Source organism: Xenopus laevis, chromosome 7S, assembly GCF_017654675.1.
Source record: "Xenopus laevis strain J_2021 chromosome 7S, Xenopus_laevis_v10.1, whole genome shotgun sequence".
Lineage (NCBI taxonomy): Eukaryota > Metazoa > Chordata > Amphibia > Anura > Pipidae > Xenopus > Xenopus laevis.
In genome coordinates this window covers 3,244,059-3,259,462 of record NC_054384.1, presented here as the reverse complement: position 1 = coordinate 3,259,462, position 15,404 = coordinate 3,244,059, and the positions used below count along the sequence as shown (strand labels likewise).

The window sequence follows — 15,404 nt, the reverse complement described above, 5'->3', positions numbered from 1 at the left end:
TAATGTTTATATGATTTTCTAGTAGACTTAAGGTATGAAGATCCAAATTACGGAAAGATCCGTTGTCCGGAAACCCCCAGGTCCTAAGCATTCTGGATAACAGGTCCAAAACCTGTATATACATTCGCGTATGGGATCCGTTACCCAAAAAACTCCGAATTTTGGAAAGACTGTCTCACATAGACTCTATTTTATCCAAATAATCCAAATTTTTAAAAATGATTTCCTTTTTCTGTGTAATAATAAAACAGTAGTTTGTACTTGATCCGCACCGAATCCAGGATTCAGTTCGGGATTCAGCCAGGATTCTGCCTTTTTCAACAGGATTCAGATTCGTCCGATTCCTTCTGCCCGGCCAAACTGAATCCGAATCCTAATTTGCATATGCAAATTAGGGGCCGGGAGGGAAAATCACATGATTTATTGTCACAAAACAAGGAAGTATAAAATGTTTTCCCCTTCCCCCCCTAATTTGCATATGCAAATTAGGATTCGGTTCAGTATTCGCTCAAATCTTTTGTGAAGGATTCGGGGGTTCGGCCGAATCCAAAATAGTGTATTCGGTGCAACCCTAATCCCAACTAAGATATAATTCATCCTTATTGAAAGCAAAACCAGCCTATTGGGTTTATTTCATGTTTATATGATTTTCTAGTAGACTTAAGGTATGAAGATCCAAATTATGGAAAGATACGTTATCCTGAAAACTCCAGGTCCTGAGCATTCTGGATAACGGGTCCAATACCTGTATATGTCATGACATTAGCTGCAACAACAGGACACCATGGGCTATACTGAAGCTTCCCTTTGGCAACCACCTTAGAAGCAGGGCCGCCATCAAGTGGCTACCTTAATCTTAAACGTCAGGGGCCCCAAAATAAAGAGCTTTAGGGGTCTTAATGGGTTTCTAGCGACACCCGATCTCAGTAGTTGCAGCTCAGGCAAATATTGATGGGGGAGGTTCCTGTTGGCCATGGACCAAGGAGGTGGTTGGTTGCTGATGGCTCTGCATTGGGCTGTGGGTGATTGAACCATTGTCTGACCATCTTGATTTGGCCTTCCTTCATGAAACAAGTACAGACTGTACAGGTATGAGATCAGGTATCTGGAAACCTGTTATCCAGAAATTACTGAAAGGCCGTCACTCACAGACTCCATTATACCCGAATAATCCAGATTTTAAAAAATGATTTCCTTTTCCCTGTCCAAAAGGACCATCTTGATTTGGCCTTCTACTTGGATGACCCACTAAGGCAGGGATCCCCAACCTTTTGAACCCGTGAGCAACATTCAGAAGTAAAAGGAGTTGGGGAGCAACACTAGCATGAAAAATGTTCTGGGGCTGCCAAATAAGGGCTGTGATTGGCCATTTAGTAGCCCCTATGTGGATTGTCAACCTACATTGAGGCTCTGTTTGGCAGTGAACCTGGTTTTTATGAAACCATAACTTGCCTCCAAGCCTGGAATTCAAAAAAACCTCCTGCTCTGAGGCCACTGGGAGCAACATCCAAGGGGTTGGAGAGCAACATGTTACTCACGAGCTACTGGTTGGGGATCACTGCACTAAGGGAAAGATTGACTCGTATGGCAACTTGACTCTGTGTGTGGCCAACATAAAGACATCTTGTACTGACTGAGGGATTACAATAAGGGCAACAGACCCAAGAACTGAGAATTTACAAGCAGTCTTCATTTCAAAAATATATACCCACCCTCATATCCTTAGTTCTCATTGGATTGGCACCTACTTCCTTCCAATGCAGCAGTGAGGTTATGGATTCAACATGTGGAACCCACAGTGCAGGGAGCAATGATTCTCCAGGAGAATAAACACTCCACTGGGTATTGTAACTGCTAATATCACCATTTACTAAGTGGGTGTAGGTTTAGTAAATCTTGCACAGGAGGAAAATTCTTCATATTTACTTACTGCAGCCTCATCACCGTGTCTCTATATCTGACCACCTGACTATTCCTCACATTTCCGAGTACAAAGTTTATTTGTTATAGGCACAAGTATCGCCCCAATCTCTGACCTTTTGTGAAGGGATCGCAGATTCTGTGACTTTCTTCTCCAGACTTTCCCTCTGCTGACTGAGCAAGGACAGTTCTGTAGATATTTGTGTCATAGTACTGAGGAAATTCTTCTTTGTGTCTTCTGTCTGTTCAATAAGAGACATAAATCCCAAATTTGTTTGGCAAATATTGTGTCATCACTAGCAGCTCTGCCATATGGAGCAGATTTTGTGTATATGGTGTCTATGTCAGGTAAGAAAGTCAAGACAACATTAGATACATCTTGTTAATTTCCCAGCTGCCCCTGGTCATGTGACTTGTGCCCAGAGCTGGGCAAAGCCGGGCAGGCGCCCTAGGCAGCCTGCCTGGCTGCTGCGCCGGCTGGATGAGCGCTTCTGCGCATGCGCGAATTGCCGCATGCACGGGACAGTGGGCGGTCGGCAGAGAAGGGACCGGACTAGGGGTAGGAGTAAGTATGTGCCTGGCGCCCCTCCACCTTTGCGCCCTAGGCACGTGCCTACTCAGCCTACCCCTAGTTCCGGCCCTGCTTGTGCCTGCAAGTCACATGACTGGGGGCAGCTGGGAAATTGATAATATGTCTAGCCCCATGTCAGATTTCAAAATTGAATATAAAAAAATCTGTTTGCTCTTTTGAGAAATGGATTTCAGTGCAGAATTCTGCTGGAGCAGCACTTTTAACTGATGTGTTTTGAAATTTTTTTTTCCCCATGACAGTATCCCTTTAAGGGCAGATTCACTAAAGGGCAAATTGTCGCCAGGGACGTCTTCGCACACGTTGCACCACTTCGCCAGGCGCAAATTCGCTATCACTACGCTTATTCACTAATATGCAAAGTTGCACCCAGGGCACCGAATGCCGGCGACTTTTTGCTAGCGTTACTTCGACAGTGCGAGCTTTTCATAGCGAAGATGCGCTAGCGTTCGGTTGTGCCTAGCGAAAATTCACTAGTGATCTTGCATTTCGGTCAATTTGCATAGGGTGGGTAATTTAAAGTCGTATGGACGTCTTTATTATAAATGTTGCGGCAAATGGTTATCAGTTTCTATTACACATGTCCTGGGACAAGAGAGTTAATATAATGCCCTACACATGAACCCACTGGAAAATGTTCCATATGTTATGAAATGTCTGGAGAAAACCGGTTACCCAAAAATTTTTAAAAAAGTTTGTTAGGACTTTTGCAGACAATTCCACTTAAAAAAAGGAAAAAGTCGCCATCATTTTTGGAACTTTAATGCATTTTCGGCTCACAGAGTATGATGTAAGTGACAGAAGAGTGAGGAAGATCTCGCTGCTTTTTAGCACTTCGTCTGGTCTGAGGCGGCGAAGGCAATTCTGGCGAAAGAGCTAACGTTCAGTTAAATCTGCACTTTACTGAATTTGCGGAGTAACGTCCATTCGCCAGATCGAAAAGTTGCCTGGCAATAGAGTGCGAACGACACTAGCAACAGTCTCTTTCACTAGCGAATTGGCGTCTGTTAGTTAATAGGCGATGTCCCTGCGGGTGGTAATGCTGGCGAAGAGTCACAAGCGTTAGCACTTCGCTCTTTAGTAAATCTGCCCCTTAATGATCTCCTTAGTTGTCTGCCCTTAAAACTAAAGGTGAATACTGTAGGGTCAGAGAGGGCATTAGTCCGGGGGTTTTGGCCTCAGAGGGTTAATAATACAAAGCTGATAGTATTGTAATTGACTATAATTGACCCTCCACTCACCCACCACCTCAGTTCATTTACATGGTCCTTGTATAGTGGTGGTCATTTAAAGGAGAACTAAACTCCCTTTCTAATAAAAACCCCACCCTCCATAGTCCTCCCTCCCTGCTCCCCCCCGCACAGGTGCATGCGCGGTTGTAGCAGCGGTTGTAGCAATATTCAGGTCCCGAACATGCACCATCCAGGACACGGTTCGGGATTCCGACCTTTTTCAGACGGATTCGGATTCGGCTGAACCTTTCTGCCAGGCTGAACCGAATCCGAATTTGCATATGTAAATTTGGGGCGGGGAGGGAAATTGCGTGACTTTTTTGTCACAAAACAAGGAAGTAAAAGATGTTTTCCCTTTCCCATCCATAATTTGCATATGCAATTTAGGATTCTGATTCGGTTTGGCCTGGCAGAAGGATTGGGCTGAATTCGAATCCTGCAGAAAAAGGCCGAATCATGAACCGAATCCTGGATTTGGTGCATCCCTAATAAATGGGCCCCTCTTAACTCCATGCTTTGATGAGAACAGGTGTCTTGCAGCTACAGGAGGCGCCACACAATGGTCACAACAACACAATACAATACACAATATAATACACAATACAATGAGAATTCTGCAGTCTATGGAAGAGGATGGGGGTTATCATATCAGGAAATAGGATTATATTCTAAGCCCCTGTACATTGCAGGGAACATTACGACATATCATTTAATTTCCTTGCCTCTATATTGTTCCACCTGTGTATGTAAGTATATATAATACACAAAAGCCATGAATATCTTGTAAATTATATCCTTATAAACGGTGAGTTCTGATGTCATCAGTTATAAACGGTGAGTTCTGATGTCATCAGTTATAAACAGTGAGTTCTGATGTCATTTCTGTCACATGACTTGCAGAAATTTGTGTATTATAATAAATAAAGTACCCCCAGTTGCAAAATATGAGGATATTAGAAGTTACCTCGGAGTTCCATGACCTGTATAAAAACACTCTGCCTTCGGCCTCGTACTTTTATATGGTCATGAAACTCCTCAGTAACTTATAATATCCTTATATTTTACAAGAGGGGGTACTTTATTCACTATATAATATGTAAGTATATATGTAAGTAAGTATATATGTAAGGATATATATAAGTATATATATAAGTATATATGTAAGGTTATCTGTAAGGATATATGTAAGTATATATGTAAGTATATACAGTATGTACTGTAAGTATATATGTAAGGCTATCTGTAAGTATATATATGTAAGTATATATGTAAGTATATATGTAAATATATATGTAAGCTATATGTAAGTATATATAGTATGTAAGTATATATGTAAGGCTATATGTAAGTATATACAGTATGTAAGTATATATGTAAGTATATGTGTAACAAAAAAAGAGATAAACGTCAGTGATCAGTGTTTAAGGGCACATTGTACCTCTTCATTCAGCTCTGCCTTAGATTTGTCTCTGGCGTCGAACTGCATCTCCAGGAAAGAGTCAAAGTCTGCAGGAAAGATATTACTTTCAATATCACTAAAGCTCCTTCACGTGTTTTAATTATAAGAAGATAATTACTAAACAGCAATAACAATAAATGAGCGTGAATTCTGATTCTCTTTCACATAACACAGCAGATACACTTATGTATATTACACAATTTCCTACTGCGCTAGACTTAGGCTTGGGGTTCTTTAAAGGGGAACTATCACGAAAATGAAAACAATATAAACAGTACAAAATTTTTAATCATGATCTCATATAGAAAGTTTCTTATTTCAGTATGAAGCTTATGTAAAATGTTGATTTTCACGATAGTTCCCCTTTAAAGATAAAAACACTGTGACCTACAGAAGGCATGTATGTAAGGGGTGTAACTATAGAGGAAGCAGACCCTGTGGCTGCAGGGGGGCCCATGATATTAAGGGACCCCAATTCATACACAATTTCAATAAATATTGGTAAAACAGTTCAACCTCTAAACATTTTGGGGGCCTGAAAAATAATTTGTTGTGGGGCCCAGTAATATCTAGGTACGCCACTAGTGATGGGGGAATATCTCGCCCATCTCGCCCAAAAATTTGTGAATTTCCCGAAACTGTGAAAAATTCAAGAAAAATCGAAAATTGACGCCCACATCAATTTTGAATGCTCGTCTGAAAAATCGATTGCGTCAATTTTGATGCCTGCATTAAAGTCAGTGTGTGTCCGAATAGTGTTGCCGCAAGGCGATTATGACACAAGCAATTTTTCGGAAGCGCATCCAAAAGATTTTCGCAGGAGTTTCATGAATTTATTCACCGGCGGCGAAACACGGAAATTCACCACGAATTTGCACCAGGCGAATTTCTTCGCCCACCACTATACGCCACTGTTATTAACGCTGAGAAGCACGAGGAGCAAATCACCCTACGGAATATTAGTAGAGTCAATAGATAAAAGTTGTGGCCTGACTACTGTAAACCCACATCCCTCCAGCTGTTGTTTAACTATAACTTTCACACCCCCCAGCAGATTGTAGGTGTATGTGGCTCTATCTGGAGGCTATAGTTCAACAAGAGCTGAAGGACTGGAAGTCATCAATGTTTACACTAAAAACCAAGTATGGCGATTTTATTCCTCATGGGGGTCACTCAGGTGCAAGATCTAAAGAATAACAAGAGAGTCTTCCAACTGACCATCCAAGACTTTGTTCTGAACCTGGAGCAGCTGCTGATGGAGATGCTTTGTGGTCTGCAGGTAGGATAAGATGTGAGTCTGAAAAATAAAGAGACAGAAGTGTTGACCACCAAAATCACATTTGATGCAAGTAAATCACATGCAAATGAACAGAACTTGTGCCTGGACCCTAAATGTACCCTAAGATGTTAAAGGAGAACTAAAGCCTAACTAAAGAAGTAGGTAGAAATGTTGTACATGTTTTGTGCTTCTGTACCAGCCCAAGGCAACCACAGCCCTTTAGCAGTAAAGATCTGTGTCTCCAAAGATGCCCCAGTAGCTCCCCATCTTCTTTTCTGCTGATTCACTGATTCACATGCTCTGTGCTGCTGTCACTTACTGAGCTTAGGGAGCCACTCACAATATACAGTACACATAGAATAGAAATGTCACAATATAAGGCTGATTAGTAATTAATACAGATAATTACTACATGGCAGCACAGAAACCAGTGCAATTAGCATCCGAATTGAATAATCAGCAAACCTGTAGCATCATCTTATATTACAGCCAGGGAAGCTCATTTTCTGCTGGATAATTAGTGACGAGCCCTAAGCTTAGCTTCTCAACAGCCAATCAGAGCCCACTGAGCATGTGAGTGTCACAGACACTTTCCAAGATGGTGACCCCCTGTGACAAGTTTGAAGTCCTGGATCATTGCTGCTATTGACAAGCTCAAAATTTAGCCTCGTGCAATAAGTTCACTATAGAAAATAGGACATTTTAGCCCTATTAATTTTTAGGGTTTAGTTCTCCTTTAAAATCTACTTTACTAACACCATCTCAGGCCGCTGTTTAATTTACAAATGCACAAGAAGTAATGCAACACACAGAGCGTCCAATCTGCAGTGAATGGCAGTGTAATTAACTTTGGGAGTGTTATTAATGGGATGTACAGAAGAGCAGAAGGATTTTTCCTGGGGAATTGAATATGTGTCTGGCCCGTGGCTCTGGCAGTTTAATATCCAGCCGCGTGTTTGTGCCGAGACAGAACCCGACGAGAACTTGCCTGATGGGCAGGAGACGATTGTCCTGCCGGAACCTTCCACACTGGTGATAAGACGTTCTGCCTCTTTCTTGCCAGGGGCGAGTGGAAAGCTGAAATAAAAGAATGATTATCTGTAAATAGAAACAACATATACAACTGTAAGAAGAACTGTGATCTGAATTGAGTTTTGTGCAAAAGCTGCGTCAACCATAACCGTTATCAACCGAAGTGAGATGAAGAAATGACTGAGCAAACGCTCCAATAAACTATTGCTCGATGGATTTTTTTAGTTTTTTTGAGATTTTTGATTGGCACATGGGGGGGGGGCAGATTTATCAAGGGTCGAATTGAAAATTCGAAAATCAAATTTTTGAGTTTTTTACGGTCAAAACTGTCAAATTCAACTAGGGAGTTATTCCAATTTGATTCAAGTTTTTTTTTAAAATTCGGATTAGATTTTCGAGATTTAACATACTCTGGGACTCAAATCCGACTATTCGCCACCTAAAACCTGCCGAATTGCTGTCTCAAGCAGGTCTCCAGCATTCTGGATAACAAGTTCCATACTAATACTAACAGGGGCAAAATGCAAATACAATTACACAGTTTTCCATGTTTCTGGCAAAACTCTTGTGGTTAGAGGGAACCAAAACCCACAACCCACATTGTGACATAAGGAGCCAAGGAAGGAATGAAAGAGCTGCACAAAATAAGATCTTTAATAAATCTGCTTAATAATTGAGTTAATACATAATTGAACACCTTAGTTCCCCTTTAAAGCTCACTGAAGATACCAAAGGTCAATCGGGCGCTGCCAGACTTAGATTAACCCTTCTGGTGCTGGAGCTGAATGAGAACAGAAAGGAATCACAGAAGCAGCAGGTCCTACACTGAATTCCCAGGTACAAATGTGCCTTTGTTTTGCTTTTATTTTAATTTCTGATTTTACTGGAGGCTTTACAAATAAAATCAGCTTTCTGTTAATTCCTATATTTGTGTGTTTTTGTTTTTTACAACATTAAGCATTTTTTCCACTTTGCTTGATGTGCTCCCTCTGGACTTTGCTGAAAGGGGAAAAGTATAAATATTGTATGTTTTACAGCTGAAATCTGCCGAGGTTCAGAGAATGTCTCTGTCCTGCAAATGAGTCAGGATTCAGCTCATGTATAGTGATGGGCAAATAAATTCGGCAGGCACGAATTTGCAGCGAATTCCCGCATTTCACCCACCCGGCGACTCAATTCGCGAATCTCCCGTGAAAATTCGCCGGCTTCAATTTCCGATTTTCACGATTTTTCCGTGAAAAGGTTCGAATTGCTGGATTTTTCGTGAAAAGGTTTGAATTGCTCGATTTGTGAAAACGTTCCGAATTATGGAATAGATGTTTCTCATACACTCCATAATAATCAAATAATCCAAGTTTTCAAAGGAGACATTTTGTGTAAAATATAATTATAAAAATTATAATAATTATAATAATATAGAATGTGCCAGTGCATTACACTCATTTACATATAGAAGAATTGTGCTAAAAAAGTAGTGTTTCAGGCTGATTTATTGAATATTTCTGCAAAAACCCTAATAATCCCTCCCTTCTCTTCCACTTGCTGCTCCCTGAATTCCCAGGCTGTGCACTCAGCTCACTGCACTGTAGGACAGGAACCAATCAGCAGCTAGCAGGACCTGATAGGGAACTGAAGCCTGTCTGTGCTTGTGTGACTGCAGGGCTGTGATTGGCTGTCCCCTTCCTACTGTGCTTCTTTCAGGGACACGCCCACCCCTCATTTGAAATACAGACAGTGGCCAGAGAACATCTATAGGGAGCTCCAATAAAGGGGCTATTTTTAAAGATAATATTCATTTTTAGCACCATGTAAAAGCAACACCATCTATTACTTATAATTGCCTACACAATTAGGGTTTTATCATTTCTCCTATATGTTGCCTTTAAAAATTATTTCCCTTTTCTGTGTAATAATAAAACAGTAGCTTGTACTTGTTCCTTTCCGTAATTGGGAGCTTTCTGGATAATAGATTTCTGGATAACGGATCCTCTGCAAGCAATAAATGTTTTGATAAATGTTTCAATTCATGAAACACAGTCAGAGATACGTTAACAATAACATCACATTGCTGTGAATCTTTCTGGTTTTCCCAGTTGGGGATTTAGTAAATCAACCCTAGGTTTTTTTTTTATCCCACTTGTTACTATTGTAAGCCATTTCCTAAATACAGTTAACTAGTCTAAAGTATACCTCCCAACTACCCCTTTTTCAGCGGGACAGTCCCGCTTTTGACAACTCAACCCGCAGTCCCGTGTTTGTACTGGAAAGTCCCAAGTTTCTCTGCACTGAACAGCTAAAAAAAGATACTTTGTTTCTAACTTAATTGACTTTTGGCAGAGAGCCCAGAACAGCCACAGCTGCAGATAAGATACTTTTGTAACAATTTTGAGATAAGCAAATAAGTAATTGTAACAATTTAGATAACGGGTGCCTTGGGAGAAGTAGACACAGCTTAAAGGACCAGTAAAAACACTTTTAACTTTAAATTCGCAAAGTACAAACAATTTTTTTTTTTTAAAAAAAAAAATTCTGTTACTGGTCTTTTAAGGGCAGAGACACGCTGCGATTCGGGGAGATTAGTCACCTGGCAACAAATCTCCTCTTCTTCGGGGCGACTAATCTTCTTGAACTGCCTTCCCGCCGGCTAGAATGAAAGCGATTTGTTTTCCAAAGTTGCTTGAAGTTTCCTTGTGAAACAACTTCGGGCGACTTCAGAAAACGAATCGCTTCCTGCTGGCGATTTTCAATCTAGCCGGTGGGTTGGGGAGATTAGTCGCCCCGAAGAAGAGTAGATTTGATGCCGGTCAACTAATCTCCCCAAATTGCAGCGTCTCTGCCCTTAAGAGCAATTCACCTTCATTAGCAAAACTGTAATAACACATAAAACCAGAAAAATATGTTCAAACTTTCATAACCTGCCAAATTTTTGTAAAATGAACATGGTAATTAGGGGGTGTGGCCACAAAAACAGGCGCGGCGATATTTTGCCTCTCTTTTTATTTCAAAAATGTTGGGAGGTATGGTGTAAATAATGAGTTCATAATTAGTGATGGGCGAATTTATTATCCAGGCACAAATTCGCGAATTCCCGAGATTCGCCGGCGTCAAAAACTAGATGCAGGCACATTTTCCGGCCGAAATTCGCCCATCAATATTCATAATGAAATGCTCTGTCCCCAAGCTGCAGTTTAGTTGCTTCTCTCACCTCTGTGCAGATTCTCATAGTTCTGTCTGTACTCGTCCAGTTGTTCTACTTCACTCTGGGCCGTATTTAACTGATCTTGAATATTTGCCATTAATTGTTCCTGCTCCTGTTTCTCAGTTCTCCCGCGCTTGCACTCGGCTTCCAGATCTTTCTCTAACCTGCGCACGGGTAAAGGAAACACAAAGGTGAACAAGTTGTTGAGCATAAAAATAATGTCCATTTGCAGATTTTCATTGGTGTTCAACAATAACGTTTAATGACAAATGTCACCAGTCGTTAAAGGAGAAGGAAAGGCTAAAAGTAAGTGAGTTTTATTAGAGTTAAATAAATAAACCAGTAACCCCTCAAAGTAATGTTTCTCTGAGTCCTCTGTCAAACATCACATTTCTTTCCTTCTATTGTGTACTCATGGGCTTCTGTATCAGACTAACTGTTTTCAGTTTAAACCTCCAGGGCTAGGGCTTGAGCATGCTCAGTTTGCTCCTCTCTCCCTCCCCGAGGAATGGTTCCGACCGGAAAATTCTAATTTTATCCTATTCGACGCAAATCGAGTTTTTGTCTAATTAACATCTCCAAATGGCTCAACAGACGTCTGCCATTGACTTGAACATGAACTCGGCAGGTTTTAGGTGGTGAATATTCGAATTAGGACTGTTTATCGAGGGGTGATAAATCTCACATTTGAATTTTATTTCGAATAGGGGATTAAAATTTGAATGTGTGAATTTTGACATTTGAAAATTTGAATTTATTATTTCGAACCTTGATAAATCTGCTCCATAAAGTAATAATGTTAGATATTTTAATTATATTGAGCAATGACGTGCAACAGCAGTTATACAAATCTCCACCAACTACAGCCTGGCACTATAGTGATTTAGCATTTAGCACTCTATTTACAAGAGAAAGTTCTGTTCTCCATTAAAACCTTCCCCAGCTACAGAGGGTTTAATAAGCTATTTCTTCATTTTTCAAACGTATTTAAGCCTGGACACAGGGAGCTGAAGGAGCAGTGATTGAAGACTTCGAAAAAAATCTTATTAATGCCCAAGACAAACCGGTGGAAGATGGTAAAATCCCTCACAAATGGGTCTCTTGGGGTTGACTTTACAAAAGCGTCTAATATGTTCAATTGGGATTACCAGCTTCTTTCTCAATGTCACTTCTAAAGAGTGTTTAATGCTTTACAACTCTCTCAGCTTTCCCCGCAGGAGCCGCTGTCTGAACTCTCTACGTTGTCCCTTCAACCTTTGTGAACCCTCCCAAGGTCTCCCCAAGGGCAGAGGTGTTGATCATTCGGGAGGTGCCTTGGACACCTTTATTAATGCTGGAACTTTGCAGAACAATCCATTTATTCTGTAGATTATAAACAAGTACCGTGGCACAATGATTTGCAAATCTAGTTTTAAAAAAAACTATAATATAGATTTTTATCATCATCATCATCATCACACAGTGCTTTATAATAAATCGATTATCACACTAAATGCAGAAGGAGTCCTATAAGCAAATTTCAGATTCTATTCTAAAGGTTGATGATATCCACGGGTTGCCATAAATGGTAAAATCTGCCAATTCAGGTGGCCCAAAGCAGGTTGATCCAATTGTTTGGATACTGTGCCCACATTAAATCAAATAGGGATCCCATGCAGAACTAAGACCTGGTCCATTGCTAATGCAGTCCTCCAGCCTTCCTGATCAATACTTGAAGGTGCTCAATCTGATATCTAAATGAAAGGGCAAGTAGGTAGCCAGTATATGGATATTTTTACACACATGCATTGAGCTATATTGGCTAATATGAGCCTTGATCAGGTCTAACACAAAACTCAGAACAGACTCCAAGGATCCGGTTGTGGCTTACTCTTCCACCTATAACAGCCACCATTGGCTTCGGGACAAGCCCTCTCCTACTCAAATGCTGCCAGGTCTTCAACCCTTAACTAAAAAACCCTACCCTACATAGACCCCCTCCCTCCACCCCCACAGCCTGGCTGCCGGGGAAATGCCCCAAACTTTTTACTTACCACTCGGTGCAGATTCAGGAATCGCATCTCACGGAAGCCATCTTCTGGGTCTTCAGTAATCTGAGATTGAGACTGAGACCGGCGAAACGGCGCATGCACAGTTGGAGCAATTTCCTGGTTCATGACAACTGCGCATGCGCCGAAATAGACAGAAATTCTCAAAGCGCCGGAAGAAGACCAGGAATCTGCACAGAGGGGTAAGTAAAAATGTAGGGGCTGGAGGGAGAGGGGTCTACATAGGATAGGGGGGGTATGGGTTTTTTTAAGTTAAAGGTTGAATTGTCCTTTAACATGAGAGCCCTAAGGAAAGAGTCCTGAACAACGAAGGGAATCAAGCGTGAAGTAGTAGAACGGAAACAAGAGGCGTAGTGCAGTACAAATGCAGGAGAGGAGAGAGTAGTCAGGTCCCAGGCCAGGTCATACAGACCAATTGAGGTACAGAAACAGATTCCAGGAGAATAGTCAGACAACAGGCAAAGATCAGGACAGGTGGTTAAACTGGACAAGGTCAGGGACAGGCAGAGTCAAGGATCAATGAAGCAGACTTGAAAAATACACCCAGGAACTATGAAAAGACCTTGATTTGAGGCAATGTACAAAAAGCGCCTGCAACGCGACCGTGCCGAATATGACCCAAAATGACTGAAGACGCGCAAAAACCCGGAAGCAGAGTCCCTGCCGAGGGTTCATGGGGCGACCCTGTTGCACCCCCACCAGACCACCAGGCAAGTTTCTCACATCAGGAAGGAGTGTATTTGCCCATTGATCCTACTTATATATTTGCTGTTATGATAAGCAGCCATATCTGCCTGTGTCTACCCAGATTTGCCTCAGAGGAGAATTATATTAGCCTATATCTATATATATATATATATATATATATATATATATATATATATATATATATATATATATATACAGTGGTGTGAAAAACTATTTGCCCCCTTCCTGATTTCTTATTCTTTTGCATGTTTGTCACACAAAATGTTTCTGATCATCAAACACATTTAACTATTAGTCAAAGATAACACAAAATGCAGTTTTTAAATGAGGGTTTTTATTATTTAGGGAGAAAAGAAATCCAAACCTGTGTGAAAAAGTAATTGCCCCCTGAACCTAATAACTGGTTGGGCCACCCTTAGCAGCAATAACTGCAATCAAGCGTTTGCGATAACTTGCAACGAGTCTTTTACAGCGCTCTGGAGGAATTTTGGGCCACTCATCTTTGCAGAATTGTTGTAATTCAGCTTTATTTGAGGGTTTTCTAGCATGAACCGCCTTTTTAAGGTCATGCCACAACATCTCAATAGGATTCAGGTCAGGACTTTGACTAGGCCACTCCAAAGTCTTCATTTTGTTTTTCTTCAGCCATTCAGAGGTGGATTTGCTGGTGTGTTTTGGGTCATTGTCCTGCTGCAGCACCCAAGATCGCTTCAGCTTGAGTTGACAAACAGATGGCCGGACATTCTCCTTCAGGATTTTTTGGTAGACAGTAGAATTCATGGTTCCATCTATCACAGCAAGTCTTCCAGGTCCTGAAGCAGCAAAACAACCCCAGACCATCACACTACCACCACCATATTTTACTGTTGGTATGATGTTCTTTTTCTGAAATGCTGTGTTACTTTTACGCCAGATGTAACGGGACGCGCACCTTCCAAAAAGTTCAACTTTTGTCTCGTCGGTCCACAAGGTATTTTCCCAAAAGTCTTGGCAATCATTGAGATGTTTTTTAGCAAAATTGAGACGAGCCTTAATGTTCTTTTTGCTTAAAAGTGGTTTGCGCCTTGGAAATGTGCCATGCAGGCCGTTTTTGCCCAGTCTCTTTCTTATGGTGGAGTCGTGAACACTGACCTTAATTGAGGCAAGTGAGGCCTGCAGTTCTTTAGATGTTGTCCTGGGGTCTTTTGTGGCCTCTCGGATGAGTTGTCTCTGCGCTCTTGGGGTCATTTTGGTCGGCCGGCCACTCCTGGGAAGGTTCACCACTGTTCCATGTTTTTGCCATTTGTGGATAATGGCTCTCACTGTGGTTCGCTGGAGTCCCAAAGCTTTAGAAATGGCTTTATAACCTTTGAAATTGAACTCAGGAGTGATAAACCACAGTTAAGTTATTTTTTAACAAGGGGGGCAATCACTTTTTCACACAGGCCCATGTAGATTTGGAGTTTTTTTTCTCCCTTAATAACGTAAACCCTCATTTAAAAACTGCATTTTGTGTTCAATTATGTTATCTTTGACTAATAGTTAACGCTTTTTGATGAGCAGAAACATTTAAGTGTGACAAACATGCAAAAGAATAAGAAATCAGGAAGGGGGCAAATAGTTTTTCACACCACTGTGTATATATATATATATATATATATATATATATATATATATATATATATATATATATATATATATATATATATATATATATATATATATATATATATATATATATATATATATATATATAAATATCAGACATGTCCCTCAACAGATGCTGCACCACCAAGATATAAACACAAAGATAAAGGGTTCTTGGGGCTGAGAATAAAACCCCTGATGCAATTATGCTGTTTGGTTCTGTCTTTAGGTCTTCATATGATTTAACCAGTGGTATCAGAACGGGATGAACCTGGGAGCCCTGGCTGTTTAGTTGTGGAAGCCATTGTGACA

At 40.9% G+C, this 15,404-nt stretch overlaps 2 protein-coding genes across 2 annotated transcripts in view; both read right to left on the bottom strand.

Moving 5' to 3' along the window:
- Positions 1-7,240, bottom strand: part of LOC108697320 — a 65,097-nt gene extending 57,857 nt beyond the window's left edge. Inside the window, exons 1-4 of the mRNA XM_041571188.1 lie at positions 7,232-7,240; positions 6,419-6,497; positions 5,180-5,247; positions 2,037-2,162 (exon numbers count right to left, since the gene is read on the bottom strand). Coding sequence (XP_041427122.1) covers positions 2,037-2,162; positions 5,180-5,247; positions 6,419-6,497; positions 7,232-7,240 — 282 coding nt within the window. The remainder of the gene's footprint in view (positions 1-2,036; positions 2,163-5,179; positions 5,248-6,418; positions 6,498-7,231) is intronic.
- A 176-nt stretch (positions 7,241-7,416) lies between these two features.
- The window catches only part of LOC108697319, a 28,621-nt gene continuing 20,633 nt past the window's right edge, over positions 7,417-15,404 (bottom strand). Inside the window, exons 7-8 of the mRNA XM_018227249.2 lie at positions 10,717-10,874; positions 7,417-7,556 (exon numbers count right to left, since the gene is read on the bottom strand). Of these exons, the coding sequence (XP_018082738.2) occupies positions 7,417-7,556; positions 10,717-10,874 (298 nt within the window). The remainder of the gene's footprint in view (positions 7,557-10,716; positions 10,875-15,404) is intronic.